Consider the following 22,628-nt stretch of genomic DNA (forward strand, 5'->3'; position numbering starts at 1 on the left):
CATAGTTGTTTTAAAGGGACACTTAGCTCTTTGGCTTGTGTGGATAATAATAGAGGTCTCTCAGCAGCATTACACTTGATTTCCACACATTTCTTTATTTTGTCGAATGCGTCAAATCAATCAATTCCACCATGTTCACACTCATAATAAAATATGTAATGCTTTTAAATAAAGCAAAGAGTTTCACTTACAAGGAATTCCACAAAATGAGGCTCTTGAAAAACATAACAGATGAAGGTTTGTGCTGTGCACTGCATCCGCTGTTGCATTTAAATGCATCCACTCATGGATTCTTTAGGGACATTCTAGCCTGCCATTACTCTTGCAAATGTGCACGGTGAAATATCTCCAGCCGGATATGTAAAGGACACTCACAGATTATCAACATCTATCCAAAGTATCAACCGTTTGTATTGTGTTTGTTAATTAAATCAACTTGAAATGGGGTAATGGGTTACCAAGTGTCAGCTTTTTTACAAGTAGAAAAAACAACATACTTATTGTCAGAGTTGTTTATAAGAGCCTGCCTTAAACACTACAGACTTGACCTTTAAACCTTCCCTTCGTCTTCATGCTGATTTTAAAAACAAACGAATCCTCCCTCTCACCTTAGAGTCAGATGTTTCCTCTGGATCCTTGGATGGAGCTCTGAGAGCTGTTTAAGCCCCTGTCACACTGTCCCGAAATTGACACCCGATGGACACACGAATATGGAATTGTGAATTTCGCACGAAGATGGCCCCGAACCACACACGAAGGCAACATTTACATTACATTTAAGACATACAACTGCAATGAAAGTAACAAAAACAATTATGTTACAGTACTATGATACTGTACTGATATCTTCAGACTTTGTTCTTTACTTTATCCGTCTTTATATGTAGAAAATATTACGTTTTCTCCGCAATGTTGTTTCCATAACAACAACAACAACAACTTCCTGTCAACTGAACTGTCCTTCAAAATAATATATGATATCCTTTTTAGTTTCACAGAACACAAATTTGGTTATTTACATCATATGTTTACATGATTTTGTTGTGCAATAAAACAACCCGATGGACACACGATAAAGGAAATGTTCAAATTCGGCTGTGATCGTAGCAACATCGGGCCATTCGTGAGGGCATCTTCAGTCATCGATCGCTGGTGGAGTTTCTCCGAAGTTGCCGTTCACGAAGTTGCTGCCGGAGCCTGAGAAACTCCACCGGCGGTCATACGATGGCTTAGATGCCCTCTTACGCATCCGACCTGGAAAACTTTGCAGCCAATCTTATTTGTTACAGTGTATCGTGCACCAGGTCCTTATTCAGAATTCTTATCAGAATTCTCTGAGTTTTTATCAACTTTGGTTCTTAAAACAGACAAAGTAATTATCGTAGGTGACTTTAATATTCATGTTGACGATGATAAAAATAGCCTTACTGTTGCATTTAACTCTATATTAGATTCTGTTGGTTTCTGTCAGAGTGTAAATAAACCAACCCACTGTTATAATCACACTCTCGACCTTGTTCTGACTTATGGTATTGAAATTGAGCAACTATTAGTCGAACCGCATAATCCTGCTTTATCCGACCATTTCTTAGTAACTTTTGAAGTACTGTTACTAGACTACAAAGCATTAGTCAAAAGCTCTTGCAGCAGAAACCTATCTGTTAGTGCTATAGCCACATTTAAGGAAGAGATTCAACCAATACTTAACTCGATAGCATGTCTGCATGTAGGGGAGGAAACTTATACAAAATGTACACCACCCCAAATTGATCATGTTGTTGATAGTGCTATAGATGCACTGCGAATAAAATTAGATTATGTTGCTCCTTTGAAAAAGAAGAAAATAAAACAACATAGATTAGCTCCATGGCATAATGCCGAAACCCGCAAAATAAAGCAAAAGTCTAGACAACTTGAAAGGATATGGCGTTCCACTAAACTTGAAGAATCTCGTTTAATTTGGCATATTACTCTCAATGAATATAAGAAAGCACTGCGTAAAGCGAGAGCAGCCTACTACTCTTCATTAATAGATGAGAATAAGAATAATGCAAGATTTCTTTTCAGCACTGTAGCCAGGCTGACAGAGAGCCACAGCTCGATTGAGCCTTCTATTCCCATAGCACTCAGTAGTAATGATTTTATGTGCTTTTTTAACGATAAAATTGTTACTCTTAGAAACAAAATTAATGACCTCTTGCCTTCGACCAGTATAGTGTTATCAACAGCTCCTGGAATCGTAAGTTCTAATATTACACTAGATAGTAAACTAGAATGCTTTTCAGCCATTAACCTTGAACAATTACATTCAATGATTCTCTCTTCTAAACCATCAACGTGTATGTTAGACCCAATTCCAACTAAGCTGTTGAAGGAAGTTTTTCCATTAATTAGCACTTCTTTATTAAATATTATGAATATGTCTTTATTATCAGGCTATGTTCCACAATCATTCAAAGTAGCAGTGATAAAACCGCTTCTTAAAAAGCACAACCTCGATCCAGAGGTTTTAGCCAACTATAGACCTATTTCTAATCTTCCGTTCCTCTCAAAAATTCTTGAGAAAGCGGTCGCAAAACAGTTGTGTGATTACTTAAAAAACAATGATTTATTTGAAGATTTTCAGTCTGGCTTTAGAACACATCATAGCACAGAGACAGCTCTGGTTAAAGTCACAAATGATATTCTAATAGCCTCAGACAAGGGACTTGTCTCTATTCTTGTTTTGCTCGATCTCAGTGCTGCATTTGATACTATCGACCATGATATCCTATTGCAAAGACTAGAGCACTTAGTTGGCATACAGGGAACTGCTTTAGGCTGGTTTAGGTCCTATCTATCTGAACGCTCTCAGTTTGTACGTGTTAACGATGAATCTTCCACGCAAACCAAAGTTAGCCATGGAGTGCCACAGGGCTCAGTGCTCGGACCTATTTTGTTCACATTATATATGCTTCCGTTAGGCAATATTATAAGGAATCATTCTGTAAACTTTCATTGTTATGCGGATGATACTCAACTATATTTATCAATCAAGCCTGATGAAATTAATCATCTAAATAAAATTCAAGACTGCCTTAAGGACTTAAAAACGTGGATGACCTTAAACTTTTTGATGTTAAACACGACCAAAACTGAAGTTATTGTACTTGGCCCGAAGAATCTACGAAACAAATTATCTAAAGACATACTAACTATGGATGGCATTAATTTGGCCTCCAGTGAGACTGTAAGGAATCTTGGTGTTATATTTGATCAGGATTTATCCTTTAACGCCCACATAAAATCAATTTCAAGGACCGCCTACTTCCATCTACGTAACATTGCAAAAATCAGGCATATCTTGCCTCAAAACGATGCAGAGAAACTAGTCCATGCATTTGTTACTTCTAGGCTGGATTATTGTAACTCTTTATTATCAGGGAGTACCAAGAAGTCAATCAAGTCGCTTCAGCTGATTCAAAATGCTGCGGCTCGTGTACTAACCAGAGTTAGGAAAAGGGACCACATTACTCCTGTTTTGGCTGCCTTACACTGGCTCCCTATAGAACACAGGATAGAATTTAAAATTCTTCTTCTCGCCTACAAAGCCCTTAATGGGCAGGCGCCATCTTACCTTAAAGAACTCATTATACCCTACTGTCCTACTAGGGCATTGCGTTCCAAGAATGCAGGGTTGTTGGTTGTTCCTAGAATCTTTAAAAGTACAATGGGAGCCAGAGCCTTTTCTTATCAAGCTCCACATTTGTGGAATCAGCTTCCAGTTTGTGTTCGGGCGGCAGACACCCTATCCGTTTTTAAGAGTGCGCTTAAGACCTTCCTTTTTGATAAAGCTTATAGTTAGGGCTGATTAGATTCAGCCCCTAGTTTTGCTGATATAGGCTTAGTTTGTCGGGGGACATCTTACTTCTTCCTTCTCTCTGTCTATACCCGTGTACACTCATGTTCCGATTAACCCAGCTTCCCCAAATGTCTTTCTTTTTGGTGTCTATATACGCTGGGATCCGGAGTCATGGATGATCCTGCGGTCCTGTGTCCTGGATCGCGAGCGCTGGATCTTGAGTCGTGGCTGTGGTCCTGGATCATAGGTCCTGGATGGATATCCTCGTGGATTCATCTTCCTATTATACACACATGCATTTCCAAACATTTGGACTACCTATGTTGCAAATGTATTATCTTTTCAATTTACACACGGCATCTATTGCACGTCTGTCCGTCCTGGGAGAGGGATCCCTCCTCTGTTGCTCTCCCTGAGGTTTCTCCCATTTTTCCCTTTAAACTGGGTTTTCTTTGGAAGTTTTTCCTTGTACGATGTGAGGGTCTAAGGACAGAGGGTGTCGTATTGTCATACTGATATTCTGTACACACTGTGAAGACCACTGAGACAAATGTAACATTTGTGATATTGGGCTATATAAATAAACATTGATTGATTGATTGATTGATTGAGGTTATCATGAGGTTGTTAACATCGCAATTTATCAGTGGATGTTTGCTGGAACTACTTGTAAACAGCGTGTTTCCTGACGGACACACACAGCGTGACTCCGGTCAGGTAGAGACCGGTCTCAAGTCAGCACCGCTGCAGACTCGCTGTTTGAGGGTGACTCCCCCTCCACACTCGTTGCTTTGGAACAGCCCTCAATATGGCGGACCCTCCGCGTGAACGCGCAAACGGAGGGGTAGGGTGTAGGGGTAGGGTGTAGGGGGCGGTTTGGGAATGGGCCTAAATGGCCCGCTGGCCCGGAAGCACTATTTAGACACCCCGGGCCAGCATAACGTACTTTCCACTTGCCCGCTCGGGCCACTAAAAATATAAAAATGGTCCTGTGGTATTGGTATTTTGACTAGCAATTTAGTTAAATTGTTTCGTTTATCAACGCTACAACATAGCGTTCCGTGAGTCGGTTGTCGTTGTTGTTGGTGAAAAGCAAACAGCTGTTTTCTCCGGAGCGCAGCGGGAGCAGGCTCCGGTGAGCGGGGGCGCGCTGCTTCGCGCCACCTAACCATTCGCCAAATGTTTTTAATACCAGCGGTAACCGGCCAAGCGCCGGGCAAAAAACAATCTTCAAATAAAAGAAAGTCACCGGAGGAGTTAAAGGAGAGTGACAGGGAGAGGAGAAGAAGAGGGAGAGAAAGTTTCAGCCAGCTTGATCGATGGAGTTGGCTGCAGTGACGCGTCCTAAAACCCTTTTATAATCTATCGATTAGATTTATGATTCGAATATTATAAAAGTAGGGTAGACATGTGGAGATTATCCGGCTGAACAAAACATGCATTTATCAAACGGGTTTGTTTTCCACAGACCTTATTTCCAGCTATTTTCCAAAACCCTTGTCGAGGGAACCAGCAGCTTACTTCCTGGTTTCAGGACGCGTCACTGCACCTCTCAATATGATGCCAATATAAACAAGGTCTTCTGTCGGCTCTGTACATCAATGCCGACCTATGCTGACAAGTAAGTGAAGAGTAGACAATATAAAGGTATTGGCAAAATGTCCCAGCAGTTTAGGATAATGAAGGTTCAAATCAAATCTATTACATAGCCATTACATGTCTAACTCCTAATGACAGGAAGGCAGAAAGTGCATTATACAGATAATAATAGCAGACATTTTTTAACAATGACCACAATATCATTATTTTAATAAACCAAATATGAACAATTGAGGAAAATCTGATGATTAAAATGTTGTAGTACAAGTAGTAATGTAGTTAGTGCATACATTACTATTGCAACAAATGTGTTAATTTTCTTCATTATTAGTCGATTTTTTTTTTGTTGACGAATGCTCCGGGCCAGTGGTTACAATGGTGGGGCCAGTGATAATACAAGTCCACCGGCCCGGAGGTAGACATTATTTACCCTTAATGTCTACCGCTAGTAAATTGTCTACCCCCCCCCCCCCCCCCCCGACAATTTACTAGCGGTATTTACTAGCGGTGGGCCGGCGGTACCGAAGTGGGCCGGTCGAGAGTCCCGGACTGATTTGTAGTCCCAGTCCGCCCCTGGCCTTTAGTCTTAATGACCGCTGAAATTAAAGCTGGCATCTGTTTAGAGGATCACCTTTTGGGCATTTCATCATCTGTTTGTAATTGTAATGGCTTAACTTTGAGGGTTAAGTATACAGGGCTGCATGTATTTACTTTGGTGTTAAGACTGAGTCATCTTGATTCTTCTTTTCATTACCAAAGAAGGAGAGGAGTGAGGCCAACACAGAAGAAGGGCAAAAGTGAACAAGTTAGACCATCTTTAATAAACACCAGAAATGTTTACATATTAAAACATTGACACATATAATAAATGGAGATCAGCCTATGCTCTGACACAGACAGGCCATTATTAAGTCTGCATGCTCGTTGATGCAGAAAAGTTATGACTTAATTGTTTTTTGCAGAATCCCGTTTGCTTCGAGTGCCAATGAGAACTTTACTAAGAGATCTTGTACATTTCTGGTTGAGGTCATTGTTTATGAGAGCTAGTAGAGGTTTGGCTCATGTCCTGAAGTGTTTTTCTCTTGCTCCCTCTGTCTTTTAAAGCTGCGTTGCCTCCGCAGATTTTACATTTGAGCTGAAGCCACCGGACACGCTGCTGCTGCTGCTGGTTCAGAGAGAGACGCTCATCTGTTCGCTCTGGAGAGGTGAGTCCAAAACCACAGCTCTGTTTCACGCAGGTTATCAGACAGCTGCTCTGTTCACTGGACAGAGGAAGTTTATCACCAGCCGGCTATTCGGTCCATTTAGGATTAGTTATGTCAAGTGCGTAATTGCTGCGTTTAACTCATCGGGTGGAGATTTCCGATATAATTGAGATCAGTTACATCCCGAGTTAAAAACAGAGCGTCCTGACTGGAAAATACAGAAACGTGTGACACATACATTTTTCAGTCCACTTAAGTTTATTTGGAGCACAGTGGTTTGCTGCCTAACAGGTGATGAACTGTATTTGTCAATGCACATGTGTTGCTATCCATTTGCGTGCATCTCTATAGTTCCACCCACGAGTTCATATATTTTGGAGAAACATAGTGTATACCTTTTTTTTTCCTTTAAAAAAAAAAAAACCCCGTTATATATTTTAGCTATCAGTCAGTGACTTATATCCTTTTAAAATAAGAGCGATGTTGTTCATAGCCAGAATAAATAGATTTATTTATGATTTGATGCTAATTTATTATGATGCTCCTTTACATTGACTCTTAACAGCTTTTAAATGGCAAGTTCTGGAAACAAAACTATGAATACTTCATAAAATGTTGCACTGTTACAACCAAAACTTTTAAAAAAATCATCTAACCCATAAAGCTACAACATTAAGATATTGGTTGTACATAGCAGTAGCCTACATTGAGAATGATGGTACAATAAAATAGTTTAGATAGAAGTTTTGAATGTATGACATTTAAATAATATGACATTAAGGGTCTGAATACTACTTCCATTACCTCTCCCTCATACATAACATAATGTTTGTAAACCGTAACAATATGATGTACTCCAGCTCAATGAGGACATTGTGTGTTGTGATATTATTAATGCACATGTTGTTATGTATGCTGTAAGTGGACTCCTGGCATCCCTATAATGAACAGCAGAACGCAAAGGCACCATCATGTGTGGCTTGAAACTGTTAAAACCTAAATCAGCTACCGTCTCCTCCCTTTCTGCTTTGGGCAGCTGCCAAACCAAATGCATGATGTCATTAAAGAGACCTGGAGATTAGCTCCTTCTTCTCATGGCACACTGGACCTCCTTGTGGCTTAAGTATGACTTCACCATCCTTCAAAAGCCATAACAACTTTGAACTTCACCAAGTAATAAATTAACCCACATTCTACTTCAAAAGACTGCTTTTTCTTTTGGGCTTGGATTTTTATGCAGCAGTTTATACATCAATTTTAGGACTACTAATTGTATATAATAAGTCTTTTAATTATAAATGTCTGATATAAAATAAGCATACAAACAGTCCAGCAGCACCATGACAGATTGTTCATTCATATGTAGAATTCAGCAAGAAGACATTTTCCACACTTGGAGCTTTAGTGCCTTCAAATGATTTCATCATGACTTTTATTCTTCAAATGGAGCAGAGAAACATACAGAAAGAGAAAAGAGAGAGGGTGTGTCTGAGAGCAGATGATGGAGTTGAGGAGACACGTGAAACAGCGCTCTCAGCAGACCCGTGCAATACTCCTAAATAGGCAATGCTGCTTGTTTGTCTGTGTTGGCTGAGTCGAGGCAATCATCTGTCTTGTGGATGTTGAACTTCTTGTCTTGCACTGCTTTCCTCTTCCTCTCCTCTCTTCAGCTCAGAGCCTCAGCTGAATTGCACATTCTTACTTTCAAATAAAACAGAAAGAAAGACAAGAGGCGAGAGCAAAAGCCACGATAAGAGGAAATGAAAAGACTGCACGATTTTCAGAAGAGAAGAAGCTAATGTGTTCAGGATTTCATGCAGGGCTACAAGAGTCAGATGGGAATTTATTAATAACACAGATAATGTTTACTTTCTATATTTCTTCATTCAAAGAGTAGCCTCTTATTGTAGCATTAAAGTAGAGTGTGTCCTTTTTGTTGTTGTTGAACAAACACATTTTTCAAAAGTAAACTCTAAATATTATAGTATTTCATAAAGAAGTATTTCATTTTCCAGAAAAGTTTTACATCCATGAAGACTCATCACATTTTAGAAGCTGATTATATGTCAATTATTCTGCAAAGCTTTTAGTAACTAGCTTGTTCAGATCGCTAAAGAGAGTGCAACAGTTATTTCCCTCTGAAATAAAAGTACAGTCTTCAAATAAACTCCTGTAAAGTAAAAGTACCCTTAAGTTAAGGGGATAGCAGAAATCGGCTTGGATTAGCTACTGAGAGCTGCTTGTGTGAGGAAAACAATAGTCTCTTAATGTGAACATTTACATATACAATATTAAAATGTAAATTAACATGATGCCAGAACATCACGTCTCAGAAATTACAAAATAGAGATAGACAAGATTTCAGATGATTTATATGTATCCTCAAGGAAGTCACTACTACAGCTTCCTTAACAAAGCTGCTCCTCACATCAGCAGAAAGGACTGACTGTGTTTAGAGGCTCGGGTCATGTGAGACGAGAGCTCAAGTGCTTGCTGGCCTCCAGTGCAGGCTTTATCTGAAAGTGTGTGTGTGTGTGTGTGTGTGTGTGTGTGTGTGTGTGTGTGTGTGTGTGTGTGTGTGTGTGTGTGTGTGTGTGTGTGTGTGTGTGTGTGTGTGTGTGTGTGTGTGTGTGTGTGTGTGTGTGTGTGTGTGTGTGTGTGTTGGCAACACTTAGCCCTAGCCACTAGACAGGAGTGTTACTGTGGTGATAGCGCCCCCCTTGTGGCCTTTTGTCCACACATATTTGCCCTCTATGTGTCTGGGTCCTGCAGCCACACCTTGCCTGCTGCCACTGACCTTTTGTGTGTGTTGACAAATGAGAGAGTGTGTGTGTGTGTGTGTGTGTGTGTGTGTGTGTGTGTGTGTGTGTGTGTGTGTGTGTGTGTGTGTGTGTGTGTGTGTGTGTGTGTGTGTGTGTGTGTGTGTGTGTGTGTGTGTGTGTGTGTGTGTCACTGTTTCCCTGACGATGATAGTGTGGCTCGCTCTGTCACTGCTCTGTCTGCGCACTAGGATGACTGAGATTTGGAGGATGACTGAGACTCATGGATGTCCGGGGGCGAGAGGTCATGTTGAGAGACGAGCTCTCAGATACAACCTTTTTGTTGCCATTGGTAACAGTGAACAGAGTGTGAGCTTGAGTTCCTATCACACTGAGCGATTTGCACTTGATGGTTGAGGAAGTACACGCCAGATGTCCTGTGTCTCTGTACCAGCCAACTACAACCTCAAGAGGCAACACCAAGCAAAACATTCATGATATGCTCCGAGCATATTGCAGTGTTTCCATTAGTGAAAAAGAAAGTGATTACGCCTTCGTGCTATATGTTTCTATTTGTAAAGAATATATTTTATAGTTTTATTTATTGTCCCACAGGATCAGCAGTTAGTCCCGCTCTATTAAAAGCAGGCTTTGGAGGTGGCAGGTGTAGATGTGTGCTCTGCAATCCAGTCATATCAGGACAGCAGCTAGCAGAGGAGACTGACACCACTTCATATGAGCGCTGTCAGGAAACTCAAAGCAGGAAGAAGACCGATAGACAGTGCTTCAGCATAAAATCTCTCCTATCTAAACAACAGTTGTGTACTATAGATAGTCTGGTAAACATGCATGCTTTTTTGGCATTTGTCCTACGTTGGACTTTATTTTAAACGTGTTTCTTGATTATTAAAATGGCAATTGAATTCAGAATGAGAAAACTTGACCAAGACAGATTCATTTGATTGTGCTCAATTTTCCAAATGTGATACATTATATTTATACTGCCGGTGTGGTACAGTAATGTGTGTCCCCTCACATTATCCTACTTCCAAAATAACTTGCCATTGAAGCATTACACAATATGTTCGTACCAAATATGTAATATGTATTTTTCTTGTATTTTTGAGTTATAAACTGTGCTCACAAAGTTCACAAACTTTCTTTCTTCTTCTTTATTCACATCCGGCTAACGCTAATTGTGCTTTCTTTTTTTGAATACTGTTGCTCAATAATATATAGAGGTAAGATCTACACTTTCTTATGCAAGTTACATAATCCGAGAGAAGTGCATGATGCCATGACTGAGAGATGTGAAATGAAGGGAAAGAACAGACAAAGTGTCTGGTTGGGGATTAAGAAAAGAACAGGAAGCATTAGAGGAGGAGGAACAGATGTGCTGCTGTATCAGAGAGCCGACCCACTACTGGAAGAGGTTCGGTAGGCCGGGAGTCTTGGCGCCTTCCTGCTCATTAATTAGTCTTTATGGCTTTAGAGTAATTGGGTGACAGATTAGAAAAAGGACAAACGCCATGCTGGGCTCCATGGTAATGGAACAAATCAAATATAATGTAATTACAACCAGATACCCTTTGTAAGGCCAAGCACACAGTCACGCAGACTGCATTGATTGGTTTTGTATCTGATATGAAGAAGTTTATTTGATATAGTTAAGAGTTACTCTGGTCTCTGGTGGCTCTCAGTCTCCTCTCATTCCCATCACCATCCAACATTTCTGTGTTTAAGCTCTTCTGACTCTGAGGGCCCAAACCAATCAGAGTAAAGTGCCATCTGTGGAGCATCTGCTCCAAGCAGAAAAGATGATGATGGGTTATATCAGAATAGTGGGTTGGCAGTGATACATATGGTAATACTTACGTGAAGCAGCTATAATCAGTAGTTAGATACAAATCCATGACTGCTTGTAATGCTAAAGGTGTTGATGACCCTACAGAAAGTGAACACCCAGTTCTCCGCAGGGATTTGTTGTTGCTATTTTCAGCTCATTTGTTTTGGTTTTCCAGCCCACAAATGTACGGTGCTGGTTCACTCTCACACTACAGACCATCTGTAGAACTCACAGTCCACAGCCTGCTCTGCACCGAACAGCAGACTGACAGTTACAGACCAGCTGGATAACATACTGAGCTCTCAGCTGCTCTGCTGAGAGCGAGGTGAGGAGTTGGTAGAGACCAAAGGAGTGGTTATAGGATGTCAAACGACCAGAACACACCTTTGAATGAATCTTACAAAGCTTTGCATCCACTGCTTGAGTAAATAAGTTATCAAACTATTTGCACTTGTTTCTGCTGCCCAACTGGCCAAGTAACAAGTTATTACCGGTTTACATGCAATTAGAATGCCTGGGCTTTTTTCACATTATTTTGAAGTTTAATAGATGAAGGTTTTAATTTCTATTTCTTCTTATTATTATGCAACCGGTGTTTCCTGCAGCTTTCAAATAAATCTTCCCTTTTGGAACAAGAATCACAAAAAGATAAACAGGAAAGAAATCACTGGCAGTATTTATTCATCTCTATTCTAAGATATTCTACTTCGCCTCACTTTGCAGTTCAGTTTTGAACAAACTCTTTCTCAACAAGGCCATGGTCTCTGGGTTTGACCCTCTGGATGCTACCATCTCCTCCTGTATTTCCTTTTTTATTTCTTTTTCTTTTCCTACTAACTTACTCAGATCAAATGTATTAAAAAGGGCTGGTGCAAGCGCTGGATACTAAACGAATAACTTAGATAAGAAGACATACTCATATGGCACTCTTTGTCTCTCCTCAGCTCAGTCATTTCATCTCGCTCCTGTGAGTCATCCCTTTAAGAAGTTAGGATGTTAAGTGATCCAGCATGTCATCGGTACATGTCCTGAGCACTCTAAGAAAACTTGTTATGTCGGGCAGTGGGAGTGTCTGTGATCCCTCAGGGCCATCATTCAAACCCCTTTTTTATTTTGTATCGTCTGATGTTACAGCAGTGGATTCCAGTCTCTATCACCTAATCTATCCCCTCATGCTGTCCCCCATCCGCCCTATTCTCTAATCCATACCCTAAAAAGGAGTGTGGGTTAAGGGTTAGGGTTGGATTTGGACGTGATCTCAGGGGTGTGTGCGGGTCACAGAGGGGTATATACAGCCCCCCATAACTGAACCAGGCTGTGGTCTCTGGGAGTGACCCTCTGTGGATGCTACCGTCTCCTGTAGTCTCTTTTCATTTCTTCTTCTTCTCCTCCTCCTGACCGGCATCATGGCTTACAGACACTCAGGTAACTTAACATAAAAATGGCTGGTGCAAACTGTGGATGACATTAAGTTATTTAATATGTTTTCAGTAATCCGGTGCAAAACTAAAAAAACATGCTGTTATTGGCGTTTTTTTCCCTGTGAAGCTTGTGAGAAATTGCCCAAGACTCAAACTGAAAGCTTTTTTAACATGATATTGCACAAGATAACTGTCTTGTATAACAACCATTTTTTATAACTTCATAAAAGAAAAATAGCCTTGTTTTCAGATTAGTGACAGTGGACATTAAATGTTTTAGTCAACCTAAGAAATAAATAATCTATCTACCAATAAAAAAACATAATCCTTCAATTTTTTTTTTTTTTAAATCAACTAATTTGAAGACTTGTCACGAGATGAGGATTTGAGGATTGTGTGTTTATGATGTCCATCTCTTGTTGATGTGTGGCATGTTCAAACAACATCTTGCAGCACAACTAACAGCTAACATTCGAATGTTCAAATCTAAAATCTCAAACTTGTGTTTAAGTATTTCCTTATCCAAAATTAAACCACATTATGTGTTTTTTTAGATGTGATCTCATGGGTTTATAATTATATATTTTTTAACGAGTTTTTTGTTTTATAGTGGTTTCATCATGTTGTAGAACTCTGTTTTTACATATGGAGCTCTCTTCCATTTCATTCATGTATTGATGTATGTTGGAGAACAGGCTGTTCCAGAGTTTGCATTGTTTTGTTTTGCAGTCACAGTGATTTTGTAAATCTCCAAAGCATTACGAGAGCTATATATTATAAAATGACCTGATAAGAAGGAGTCAAGAGAGAACAGAACATTTTGACAGTGTCGCTTTTGATTTGGCTGATATCGTGTCTGGCCACCCTGCCTCTGATCATCTCCCAACACGCTGACTCACCCCTCAATCTGGTCTCACGTTGACCTTTCCTGCTCTCCAAAGGGACCGCAGTGGTTCACTCCGCTCCCCTCCGCGGCTGAGGGTCGGAACATACCATGGCTGTTTGACAGGGGGCAGCTGTCACACTGTTTGTAACAAAAGATTACCGTCTGGACGTGTCCCCTCTGGAAGGTTAAAGCGCTGTAAATAGAGGGTCCCGTTCCAAAATAGGTCTGGCTCGGCTCAGTAATGGGACCCCAGCATTGTGTGTGTGATTCAACAGTGTTGGACTACTTTAGTGCCATGAGATGCCACCAGTAGGTGAGTGTGGGTGGAGTGAGGGGCTCAGTGCGGTCTTTATCCCTGGAGCACAGCTGCAGATAGAAACCCCTCTCTCATCTCTCAATCCACACACACCAGGGGCACATACCTCACTGCAGGAGGCTCCTCTCCTTCACACGGCTGTTTACCACGTCCCACTTAGCTGCAGACGCTTTTCATAAATATTGCCCTTGTTCCTATGGTTACTAAAACAAAAAATGCCATTCCTCCCATTGTTTCCTCCATTTGTGTTTCCTGGATTAACATGATATAAATCAATTTAAAGGTCACACACTGCTCTCTCCGACACAGCTTCCATCCACACACTCCACATTACGCACCGTTTTCTCAGGAAACCACTCAGTCTGCTCTCAGGGGACGTGGGCTGTGATGGGAATACAGGAATGTTGATAAATGAAGAAACAACATGGTGTTTACACTGAAAGCTTATATAATGACCTGGACAAAATACAGCCCAAAGTGAAGTGGGGGTATGAGATTGGGAGGGACATGGAATGAGCCAGACCATCTAAAAATATGACCTAAGCCTTTCAGTGAGAGCTTGATACAAAGTGTGCAGGCTGGAAAGCACGCAGCCATCTGTGGGCTGCATTTTCTAACATCACTCTCACTTCTCTCATCAGTCTGGAATGCTTCTGTAAAAGCTCCATGTGTCTTTTAAATGTTCAAGGAGACACATGTGAAATGTATTTTGTCCAAGTTATGCATAGATTTGTTTTGCATTTAGAGGTCAGGTTTACAGTAACAGACTGGGGCGTGAGTTTGCTGCTTTAGTCATTAAATGCCGATTCATGTTCCCCATTTCTGTTGTTATTTATTTCTGTAAAGCCCTTTTAATCAACTATTGTTGTAAGTTGTATATAAATAAATGTATTAATTGCATTTTTTCAGAGTCACGAGGATGATAGAAAAGGCAACAGTGTCCCCATCTGGTGACTTGCTGCCACGTATGTTTAGAGTCTGATAATGTCTCGTGTTTTTCAGGAGGTCCCAGGAGTTATCTCACCTCCACCATGACTGATCGCTTCGACTGCTACTACTGCCGGGACAACCTGCACGGGAAGAAATATGTGAAGAAGGACGAAAAGCACGTGTGCACCAAGTGCTTCGATAAGCTCTGCGCCAACACCTGTGCGGAGTGCAAACGCCCCATCGGCGCTGACTCCAAGGTGAAAACACAGTGTCTGAGTGACAGAGACATAAGTAATGAGTAAAAGAGAAGATACAATCAAAACATTTAAATAAACAGAAAATGGCTGCAGTGTTTTGTTCAGACATATGTCTTTTAAAATATAATAAACAGAATTGGACACATTTAAAAAATGTTAACAAAACTAATTTAACATAATTTCATAATGCAGCCCATTATAAATTAGCTACAATTTCCGTATTTGTACAATATCATATACACTTGTATTTTTAGTTTCTCATCAGTATTTTTACTTATCACAAATCATTTTCTCAAATCGTTTTCTAGTTTCAGATAATGTTTTCAGCTTTTATAGATTAAAAAAACATCTGAAACTGAGATGTTGGCCTAGATCAATTGAGTTGATTTGCTGTCTGCTCATAGGCCCTTTCAACAGAATTCAGGCATCATAGATTTTTTTCACACTTTTTGCCTTTTCTACCATAACATTTTAAAATGTCTTCTGTGAAAAAGTAATATCCACCCTGAATTTGTTAGATGTCTACTATGAATGTTATTGCATGAATACAAAAACATAAAAAAGGGATGATATATCTGTCTATATCTGTTCAGAGCATCCAGTCTCAAGCTCTAGTGGAGGCTGCTTCCAAATTAAACTCACCACTCAGTCACAGGCAGCTGAATGTGTGAAAAATATACCACTAAGGTTTAAATTCTTTATATTGAATTTCTAGCATCTAAATCCCATAACTCCTTCTTGGCTCACGTCTGTCTCATTGGCTCGTTCTGTAATCTTCCCTGAGCCTCACTCTCCATGATGAAACTTTAATGAGGTCTGCATGAGGACAAGGTGAGAGACCTCTGCTAACATCCTCTGTGTTTCAGGAGCTGCACCATAAGAACCGTCACTGGCATGAGGACTGTTTCCGCTGTGTCAAGTGCTACAAGCCGCTGGCCAGCGAGCCGTTCAACGCCCGGGACGATGGCAAGATAATGTGCGGCAAGTGTGGCTCCCGGGAGGATGGCAACCGGTGCCAGGCCTGCTACAAGGTGGTCCTGCCAGGTGGGTTCACTATTCTTACTTTAAACACTAATTTCCCTCAATGAGCTAAGTGAGAACCGTGTTGTTGTTTTGCTAGACACATTTTTGTATTTGTGTAGTTTGTATCTTTTCTTTCCGGTTTGAAATGGGTCGGGCACGGTCGGAAAATGTGATGATTGCCAATCAGGATGTTTGAATAAAACATTATGATAATTGTTGTTCAGGTTGCCCAACACTTTCATTTGTACATGATTGAAACACTTCTGCGCAACACTGATGAAGTAGATGTATGAGTATGTTCTTTATAAATAATACATAAAGGTGATTTTCTCTAGTAACAACTATTTCATATAACAGAGAGATAAGGAACATTTGAAAAACATTTAATGAAAAGGCTTATTAAATGTGTGCAACACTTTCTTACCAAGGATTTAACCTGCTTTTAAACTCGATCTAGATCCCAACGAATCCGCTGCACTGACAGAGTGGACTGTTTTTTACTTTTAAACCATAACAATGCTTTTTTATCTCTGTGTCTCAGGATCCCAGAATGTGGAGTACAAGAACAAGATGTGGCACGAGGAATGCTTCACCTGCTTTGAATGCAAGCAGCCCATCCGCACGCAGAGCTTCCTGACCAAAGGGGAAGACATCTACTGCGCTCCCTGCCACGACAAGAAGTTTGCCAAGAAGTGTTTCCACTGCAAGAAGGTACAACAACCACATATCATCTCATCCATATAGAGCCAAGTCTATATCAATTCAACTGTGGTGCAGACCGTTCACTTTCAGCAGCGGGAATGATTTTCCACCTCTGTAGTGTTTAAGATGTTCCTCTCTCTCTCCCTCTCTCAGCCCATCACCTCTGGAGGGATCAGCTACCAGGACCAGCCCTGGCACTCGGAGTGTTTCGTGTGCAAAACCTGCCACAAAGGTCTGGCTGGAGCTCGCTTCACTTCCCACGAGAACGACGTCTACTGCGTGGACTGTTTCAAGACTGATGTGGCCAAGAAGTGCCATGGATGCAAAAACCCAATCACAGGTCAGGGAAGCATGAGCAGATGTTTTTATTAGAATGAATGCATTGTGGGTAATCAGTTTGTAGTGCATTTTACTTTCTTTCTGTACAACTATAATGGCCTCTGACAGATTACAACCCACTGGCCATTCGACATATTTAGGTGGATCAGCTCCAAAGCCCAAATATTATTTATATTGAAATAATAATAATATGCTAATTAATCAATATTTACTTGGTTAAGAGATGTTCAAATGTCTTTCTTATAAGTACAAACATTACATGAATGGTTCTGAAAAATTGGAGGTGTTACAGACCAGCTGAATAAAGAAATGTCCCCTTTAATCAATTTTTCCTGCTCCTTTAAAATTTGGTATATTATTTATTTAGCCCAGTTTAGCCTTTAAGATAAATGATGCCAGCCATACTGGTCATTCTGAATTCATTATTCCTATACAAGTCAAATGCAGTAACACCATCCAAATTAATTTCAGAAAAACTCAATGTTCTCATTACCTAAGCCCAAACTGTACCTTATTACAAATGATAGGAATGTTTTAAAGAGATCTGTGTGTGAAGCATGGTTACCTGTCTCACACTGCTGACTGACGGCGGTCCTCCGCTCTCTGCAGGGTTCGGCCACGGCACCAACGTGGTGAACTATGAGGGATTCTCTTGGCACGAGTACTGCTTCAACTGCAAGAAGTGCTGCCTCTCGCTGGCCAACAAGCGCTTTGTGATCAACGGAGAGCAAATCCACTGCCCCGACTGTGCCAAGAAGGTGTGAGCTGCAGAGGATCGTGTTTAAAGTGGAGTTGCACCAACACTGACATTTAGACTGTTCATTTGCAGAAATATAACCTTTTTGTTAACAGGCTATACGGCCTCAAATGAACATAAATGTTATTCCGTTTGTGATTTAGCAAACAAATGTCAAATTGGTGAAACTTCTCTTTGTGAGGTTGGCAGACGATAAAGGTTATTTCAACTAATTACGCACAAGCTTGAGTCATTTATCTACTCATACATTATTCAACTTGTTTCAGTGTTGGATACTAACATGGCAACAGAGTTTCTTTTGTGGGATTGTGATGTGCACTATTAGTCTAATCTAATCCGGGATTCTGTGTAGTTTTATGAGACAAAAGCTTTTTCACTGCTTTACTGGAATATTTCAGAGAGAATAATATGCTTTGACATGCATAACGCTGCTCATACATATAGCTTTGATTACTAATCCGTTACATGTATCTTCCAATGGATTATCAGAAGAAACCAAATCTAAAATGAGGTCTTTGACTTTTATGCTGAAATATAAACAGCTTGTGTAATCAAGACTTTGACTGAAATGTTAAACAATAATAAAAGGAAAGAATGATGTGAAGTCTCTTATTTCTCTACAGAAAGACATCAAAAAACATGGCAAAGGAATATTTTTGCAAGACTTTATTTGTTTTAACAGTTTGTATCATCTCAGTACACTTTTAGATATATTTACAGTACAAATCTTACTTGGACAGGGCTTTGTTAGTAAATCTTTCAGAGAAATATTCATATTCACAAAGTCGCCCTGGGTGGGGAGACTGATTGTCGAGGCCGAGGTAAGGACAAGCTTTCTTTGTTAACTGTGATACAATAAAAATACTAAATCTCAATCTAAGGCACCGTTCTATCCTATTGTTAAAGAAAACGTTGAGGACTTAAAGCAGTCGGCTCTATACTCGAGCCCTCAGAGATGCAGCAGGACCTGGAGTAGACGAAATGTGTTTAAGAAGCAGCTGCAACAGCGCCCCCCCCGACAGATGCTACACGGGACTAGGAGGGGAAAGGTTTGGGGATGAGACTTCTAAAACATCTGGGAATCCACAAATGACGTTCTCTTTTCTTCCAGAATATCACTCTCCTACGAGTCTGTACAGTAAAGCTACTCCTCAGTTACCATTCTCTAAACATAGCCAGTCATTTGTGACGGTGCAAAGAGTCGTGTTTTTTTAAATGAGTAATAGATGAGAGCCAAAAAGCGCTGAGAGACATGGTAAAGGATGAAGGACGGTTTATGGAGTCAGTTACATTCTTTGAGCGTATTAATCAAAGCTAAGATCGAAAGCCCCTGGTCCGTATGTACAGAGATTTTAGTTAGCCAGCAGAGAACAAGGCAACAATAAAAGGTCCTCTGAACCTCGTGCTTGGACTGTTCAAGCATAGGGACTTTCAAGATTTCATAACAGTTCATGAACCATCCAGAAGAGACAGAAAACATGTCTGACCCACGTCATGTTCTGCCTGCTACTACAAGGATTAGTTAAGACCTGAGCTGATATGCCTACTAGAACTATCCATCCCCACGTCCTCTAACATCTTATAAAACACATTGTGACGACATTAAAAGTATCAAGAAGAGGCCGGGCCACAACTGATCCTGGGTCAGACATGCTGCTGAGGGCTGTAACAACTGACCATCACAATGTGTTTAGTCTCCGTGAAGCAAAGTTCAGAATCAGAGTAGGGGCTTAAAGCGCTAAAACATACAAACATAAACAAACGCTAGATTTTAAGGAAAATATAGTGGGTCCCTACTTGGCCCCTTGTTTTTTCCAGAGCTCATGTGGAAGCAGGCTTTGTGTAAGTTTATCCAGGCTGCCCAAACGTAAACTGACATCCCGTCATAGGGCACGAGTCCAACAGAAACGTAAAGCACACAGAGACTTCAATTATCCACATCCCGACGCCCCCTCATCCTACACACGGCTTCATCTGCCTAATACTGATTATATACACAACACAATAACACTTAAATATATGTAGAAATGTATTTTTATATATAAACAAATGGCCAAATGATATTGTAAAAAATAATTGAAATGCATTGTGTCAGATGTAGCAGCTGGTGTTTTGGGAATTTCACAAAGTTGGTTGAAAAAGGAGAAATAAATGTAAATGGTGAAGAAGCCTCACCATGGGTGGATGTGTTGGAAAAGCTCAAGTTAGAACGAGATCATTGAAAACCTGATTTGTAGTTTCAGACAAATATTCAAGGTTCAATTCAGTAACGAACACAAACCACCTGAAGAAGCTCAGAGGTAGCCATGAATGAAACTAATGGACTTCCACTGCTAAGATAGTATGTTGCAGTTATGGGTATTCAAGCAGGAGATGAGACTAAAATGTGATGCAACTCATATCTGATGTAAATTACAATGGTGTCGCTCGTAAACATAACTTCTATGTACATATGTAAAAATTAACAAAACCTTAACGAACCCTAAATGACAAACAAACTGCAGAAACTTCACTGAACAAACAACCAAATTCACTACAGTGCTGTGAGTGAACCTCAACACTATTCAGCTTCAAATGTAACAGATGGAGCTCCAGGCGCCGCCTAGTGGCCAAATAAGGAAACACACCGGGAGACAGGACAATGGGGCAAAATGCAGTATGAATACAGGGTCTACTTTCAAGTGTAAGCACATGACAGAGTTAACTGTGCATGAATGAGCTTCAGCGCAAGCAATTTAGTATATTCACAATTCAAAATTAGTAGTTGAGGAAATATTAAGGCCATATTGGATCCTGCAAAGAGCAGCCGGTCAAGTAAATTTAGACGAATCACACGTGAAACCTGGGACGCTTTCCTCACCAAACCCCCGACAGAACAGAATGTTTTAACCTTTCCTCCTTTAAGTCACTCTGTTCAGTTCACGCAGCCGAGTGTGCATGTGTCCTGGAATATTCTCACACAAGAGAAAAGAACAACAAGACTAAACATAGGTAATAATTACAACAACAACAAAGCCAAAATTAATAAATTACAACAAATGCACCCCTGACAAAAACAAAACTCTTAAAAAAAACGTCATCAAATTTAGACACAACATAGAAAAAAAACAAAACCTTTGAGAACTAAACACAAGAGGAAGAGGAAAGAGACCTGAAGCGAGCACGTTGAAGGAATATATGGAATTTCCCTGAAGCATAACGTTGTTTTCTTTAATATATATATATATATCATTTGAATATATTTGTTTCCTCATAATGTGGGGTGCAAATGTAGCACTTGGGGTGGTCTTTCCGCTTCTCCTTGTGCTCCTCGCTCTGGAAGAGGAGGAGGAGGAGAGAGAGAGGAGAAAGCCGTGTGGAACTTTTTTTTTTGAAGGAGCTCAGCTGGACAGGAACTTTACGAGTGCAACAGAGAGAGGCGTCTTAGCGATGGCAGCAGCGTCACACCTCTGCGGAGACACGGGAGGAAGTGAGTACTTTAGGAAGAGTTCATCAAAGAGTGAACACTCCCAACAGGTGTGCGTGACTCCTCACCTGACAGGGCTTCTATTGGTTGGTTAGAGGAATGCAGGGGGTTGGCGGGGGTCCCCTTGTCCTCGAAGGCCACCCTGGTTCCGTCCGAGCTCCCGTCACAGCTGATCAGGACCTGCTTACAGTCCTCCGCCTGGATCAGGGGCCGAGTCTTGGAGTGGACGTTGAGGTCGTTGAGCTCCTCGAAGCTCCACTGGTTGGATTTACCGTTCAGACCTGAGACTAAGCCCACCTTGGCGGAGTCCTGCTCATTCAGGAACTCCGAGCCCTCCACCAGGCGGCCCTTAGGAACGGGACTGGAGAGGAGAGGGAGAGAAAAGAGTTTCAGAAGGTTCATGAGATTTATCAGCTCAGCTTTGAGTTAGCAGAAAGAAATCCAGTCGAATAAAAGATGGGGCTGGATAATTGTCTAGTCAATCGGAGAAAATCACATTCCACTGAACTTCTACTAACCAACCAGCGGGCATCCGCCTATATTCATATGGTTTAGGATAATACAAAGAGCGGATCGGCCTGCTGTTGCGGCTATTTTGACAAAGCTTATTGAAATATACCAATTCTGATATGTTCACGCTATCCTATCATAGTGATCAATGGGTCTGACATTTTAATATCCACTGTAGTATTTAAACAAAATCAATTAATTGAGCCCCTTCTGTTCTTTATTTGAGATTACAATACACTCGAGCGCTTTCTGGGAGGGTCTCGTTATTTCATTGTCTTGTCTCGAGTCGTACCTCACTGCCTGCGTCTCCTCTGTGCTCATGCCGTTGTTATTCTCCTTGTCGTCAGTCTCTGGTTTCCCGTTCACGCTGCCCGGCGGCGCCTCTCGCTCCGCCTCCGGCTCACCGGAGGACAGATCGCACTCAGCTTTGTCCTCTTCCTGGCCTACCGTGTCAATAGAGGAACAGATTTGGTTTAGATGAGTCACAAGATGAGTTTTATGTAAATTCCCACGAATGGGCCTTTTATGTAAAGTGTCTGCAAACTAACCCACAGAGGGAAGACACGCCTTCACTCAGTGGTGAGGCACCACATTCAGAAAGGCAGCGATACATACAGTGATCCTGAAACTGTAACCAGTGTGGACGCCTGACCACTTACTCTGAGTTTCACAGTTTATCTGCTCCTCTTCATCGTCATCTTCATCCTCCTGTTTGTCATCCTCATCATCCTCCTCATCCTCATCATCCTCTCCTGCCTCACCCTATGGAGG

The 22,628-nt window shown here is 41.0% G+C and overlaps 2 protein-coding genes across 13 annotated transcripts in view; one reads left to right on the forward strand and one right to left on the reverse strand.

The window, feature by feature from the left end:
• The first annotated feature begins 6,561 nt into the window (after window positions 1-6,561).
• fhl1a (four and a half LIM domains 1a) lies at window positions 6,562-18,479 on the forward strand. 2 transcript variants are annotated; one of them, XM_034092644.2, is made up of 6 exons: window positions 6,562-6,645; window positions 14,876-15,060; window positions 15,927-16,104; window positions 16,625-16,794; window positions 16,939-17,125; window positions 17,734-18,479. In XM_034092644.2, the coding sequence occupies exons 2-6, from the start codon at window positions 14,905-14,907 to the stop codon at window positions 17,886-17,888; spliced, it is 846 nt and encodes a 281-aa protein (XP_033948535.1). In that variant the 5' UTR covers window positions 6,562-6,645; window positions 14,876-14,904; the 3' UTR covers window positions 17,889-18,479. The 2 variants fall into 2 exon arrangements, with proteins under 2 accessions (XP_033948535.1, XP_033948534.1); XM_034092643.2 differs by lacking the exon at window positions 6,562-6,645 and adding an exon at window positions 12,546-12,675.
• Window positions 18,480-18,532: 53 nt separating this feature from the next.
• The window catches only part of map7d3 (MAP7 domain containing 3), a 33,190-nt gene continuing 29,094 nt past the window's right edge, over window positions 18,533-22,628 (reverse strand). For all 11 annotated transcript variants that reach the window (XM_034092633.2, XM_034092642.2, XM_034092634.2 and 8 more), the window contains 4 exons: window positions 22,517-22,619; window positions 22,150-22,300; window positions 21,416-21,708; window positions 18,533-21,330 (listed from right to left, as the gene is read on the reverse strand). In XM_034092633.2, coding sequence (XP_033948524.1) covers window positions 21,323-21,330; window positions 21,416-21,708; window positions 22,150-22,300; window positions 22,517-22,619 — 555 coding nt within the window. In that variant the 3' untranslated portion in view covers window positions 18,533-21,322. The remainder of the gene's footprint in view (window positions 21,331-21,415; window positions 21,709-22,149; window positions 22,301-22,516; window positions 22,620-22,628) is intronic.

Source organism: Pseudochaenichthys georgianus, chromosome 10 (genome assembly GCF_902827115.2).
Source record: "Pseudochaenichthys georgianus chromosome 10, fPseGeo1.2, whole genome shotgun sequence".
Taxonomy (NCBI): Eukaryota; Metazoa; Chordata; class Actinopteri; order Perciformes; family Channichthyidae; genus Pseudochaenichthys; species Pseudochaenichthys georgianus.

What these genes read in the sequence shown, in the direction of transcription:
- fhl1a (XM_034092643.2), top strand. An exon ending in AGTGTTTCCACTGCAAGAAG is followed by an intron (nt 16,795 to 16,938) that starts GTACAACAACCA and finishes TCCCTCTCTCAG; the next exon opens with CCCATCACCTCTGGAGGGAT. An exon ending in ATGCAAAAACCCAATCACAG is followed by an intron (nt 17,126 to 17,733) that starts GTCAGGGAAGCA and finishes CGCTCTCTGCAG; the next exon opens with GGTTCGGCCACGGCACCAAC.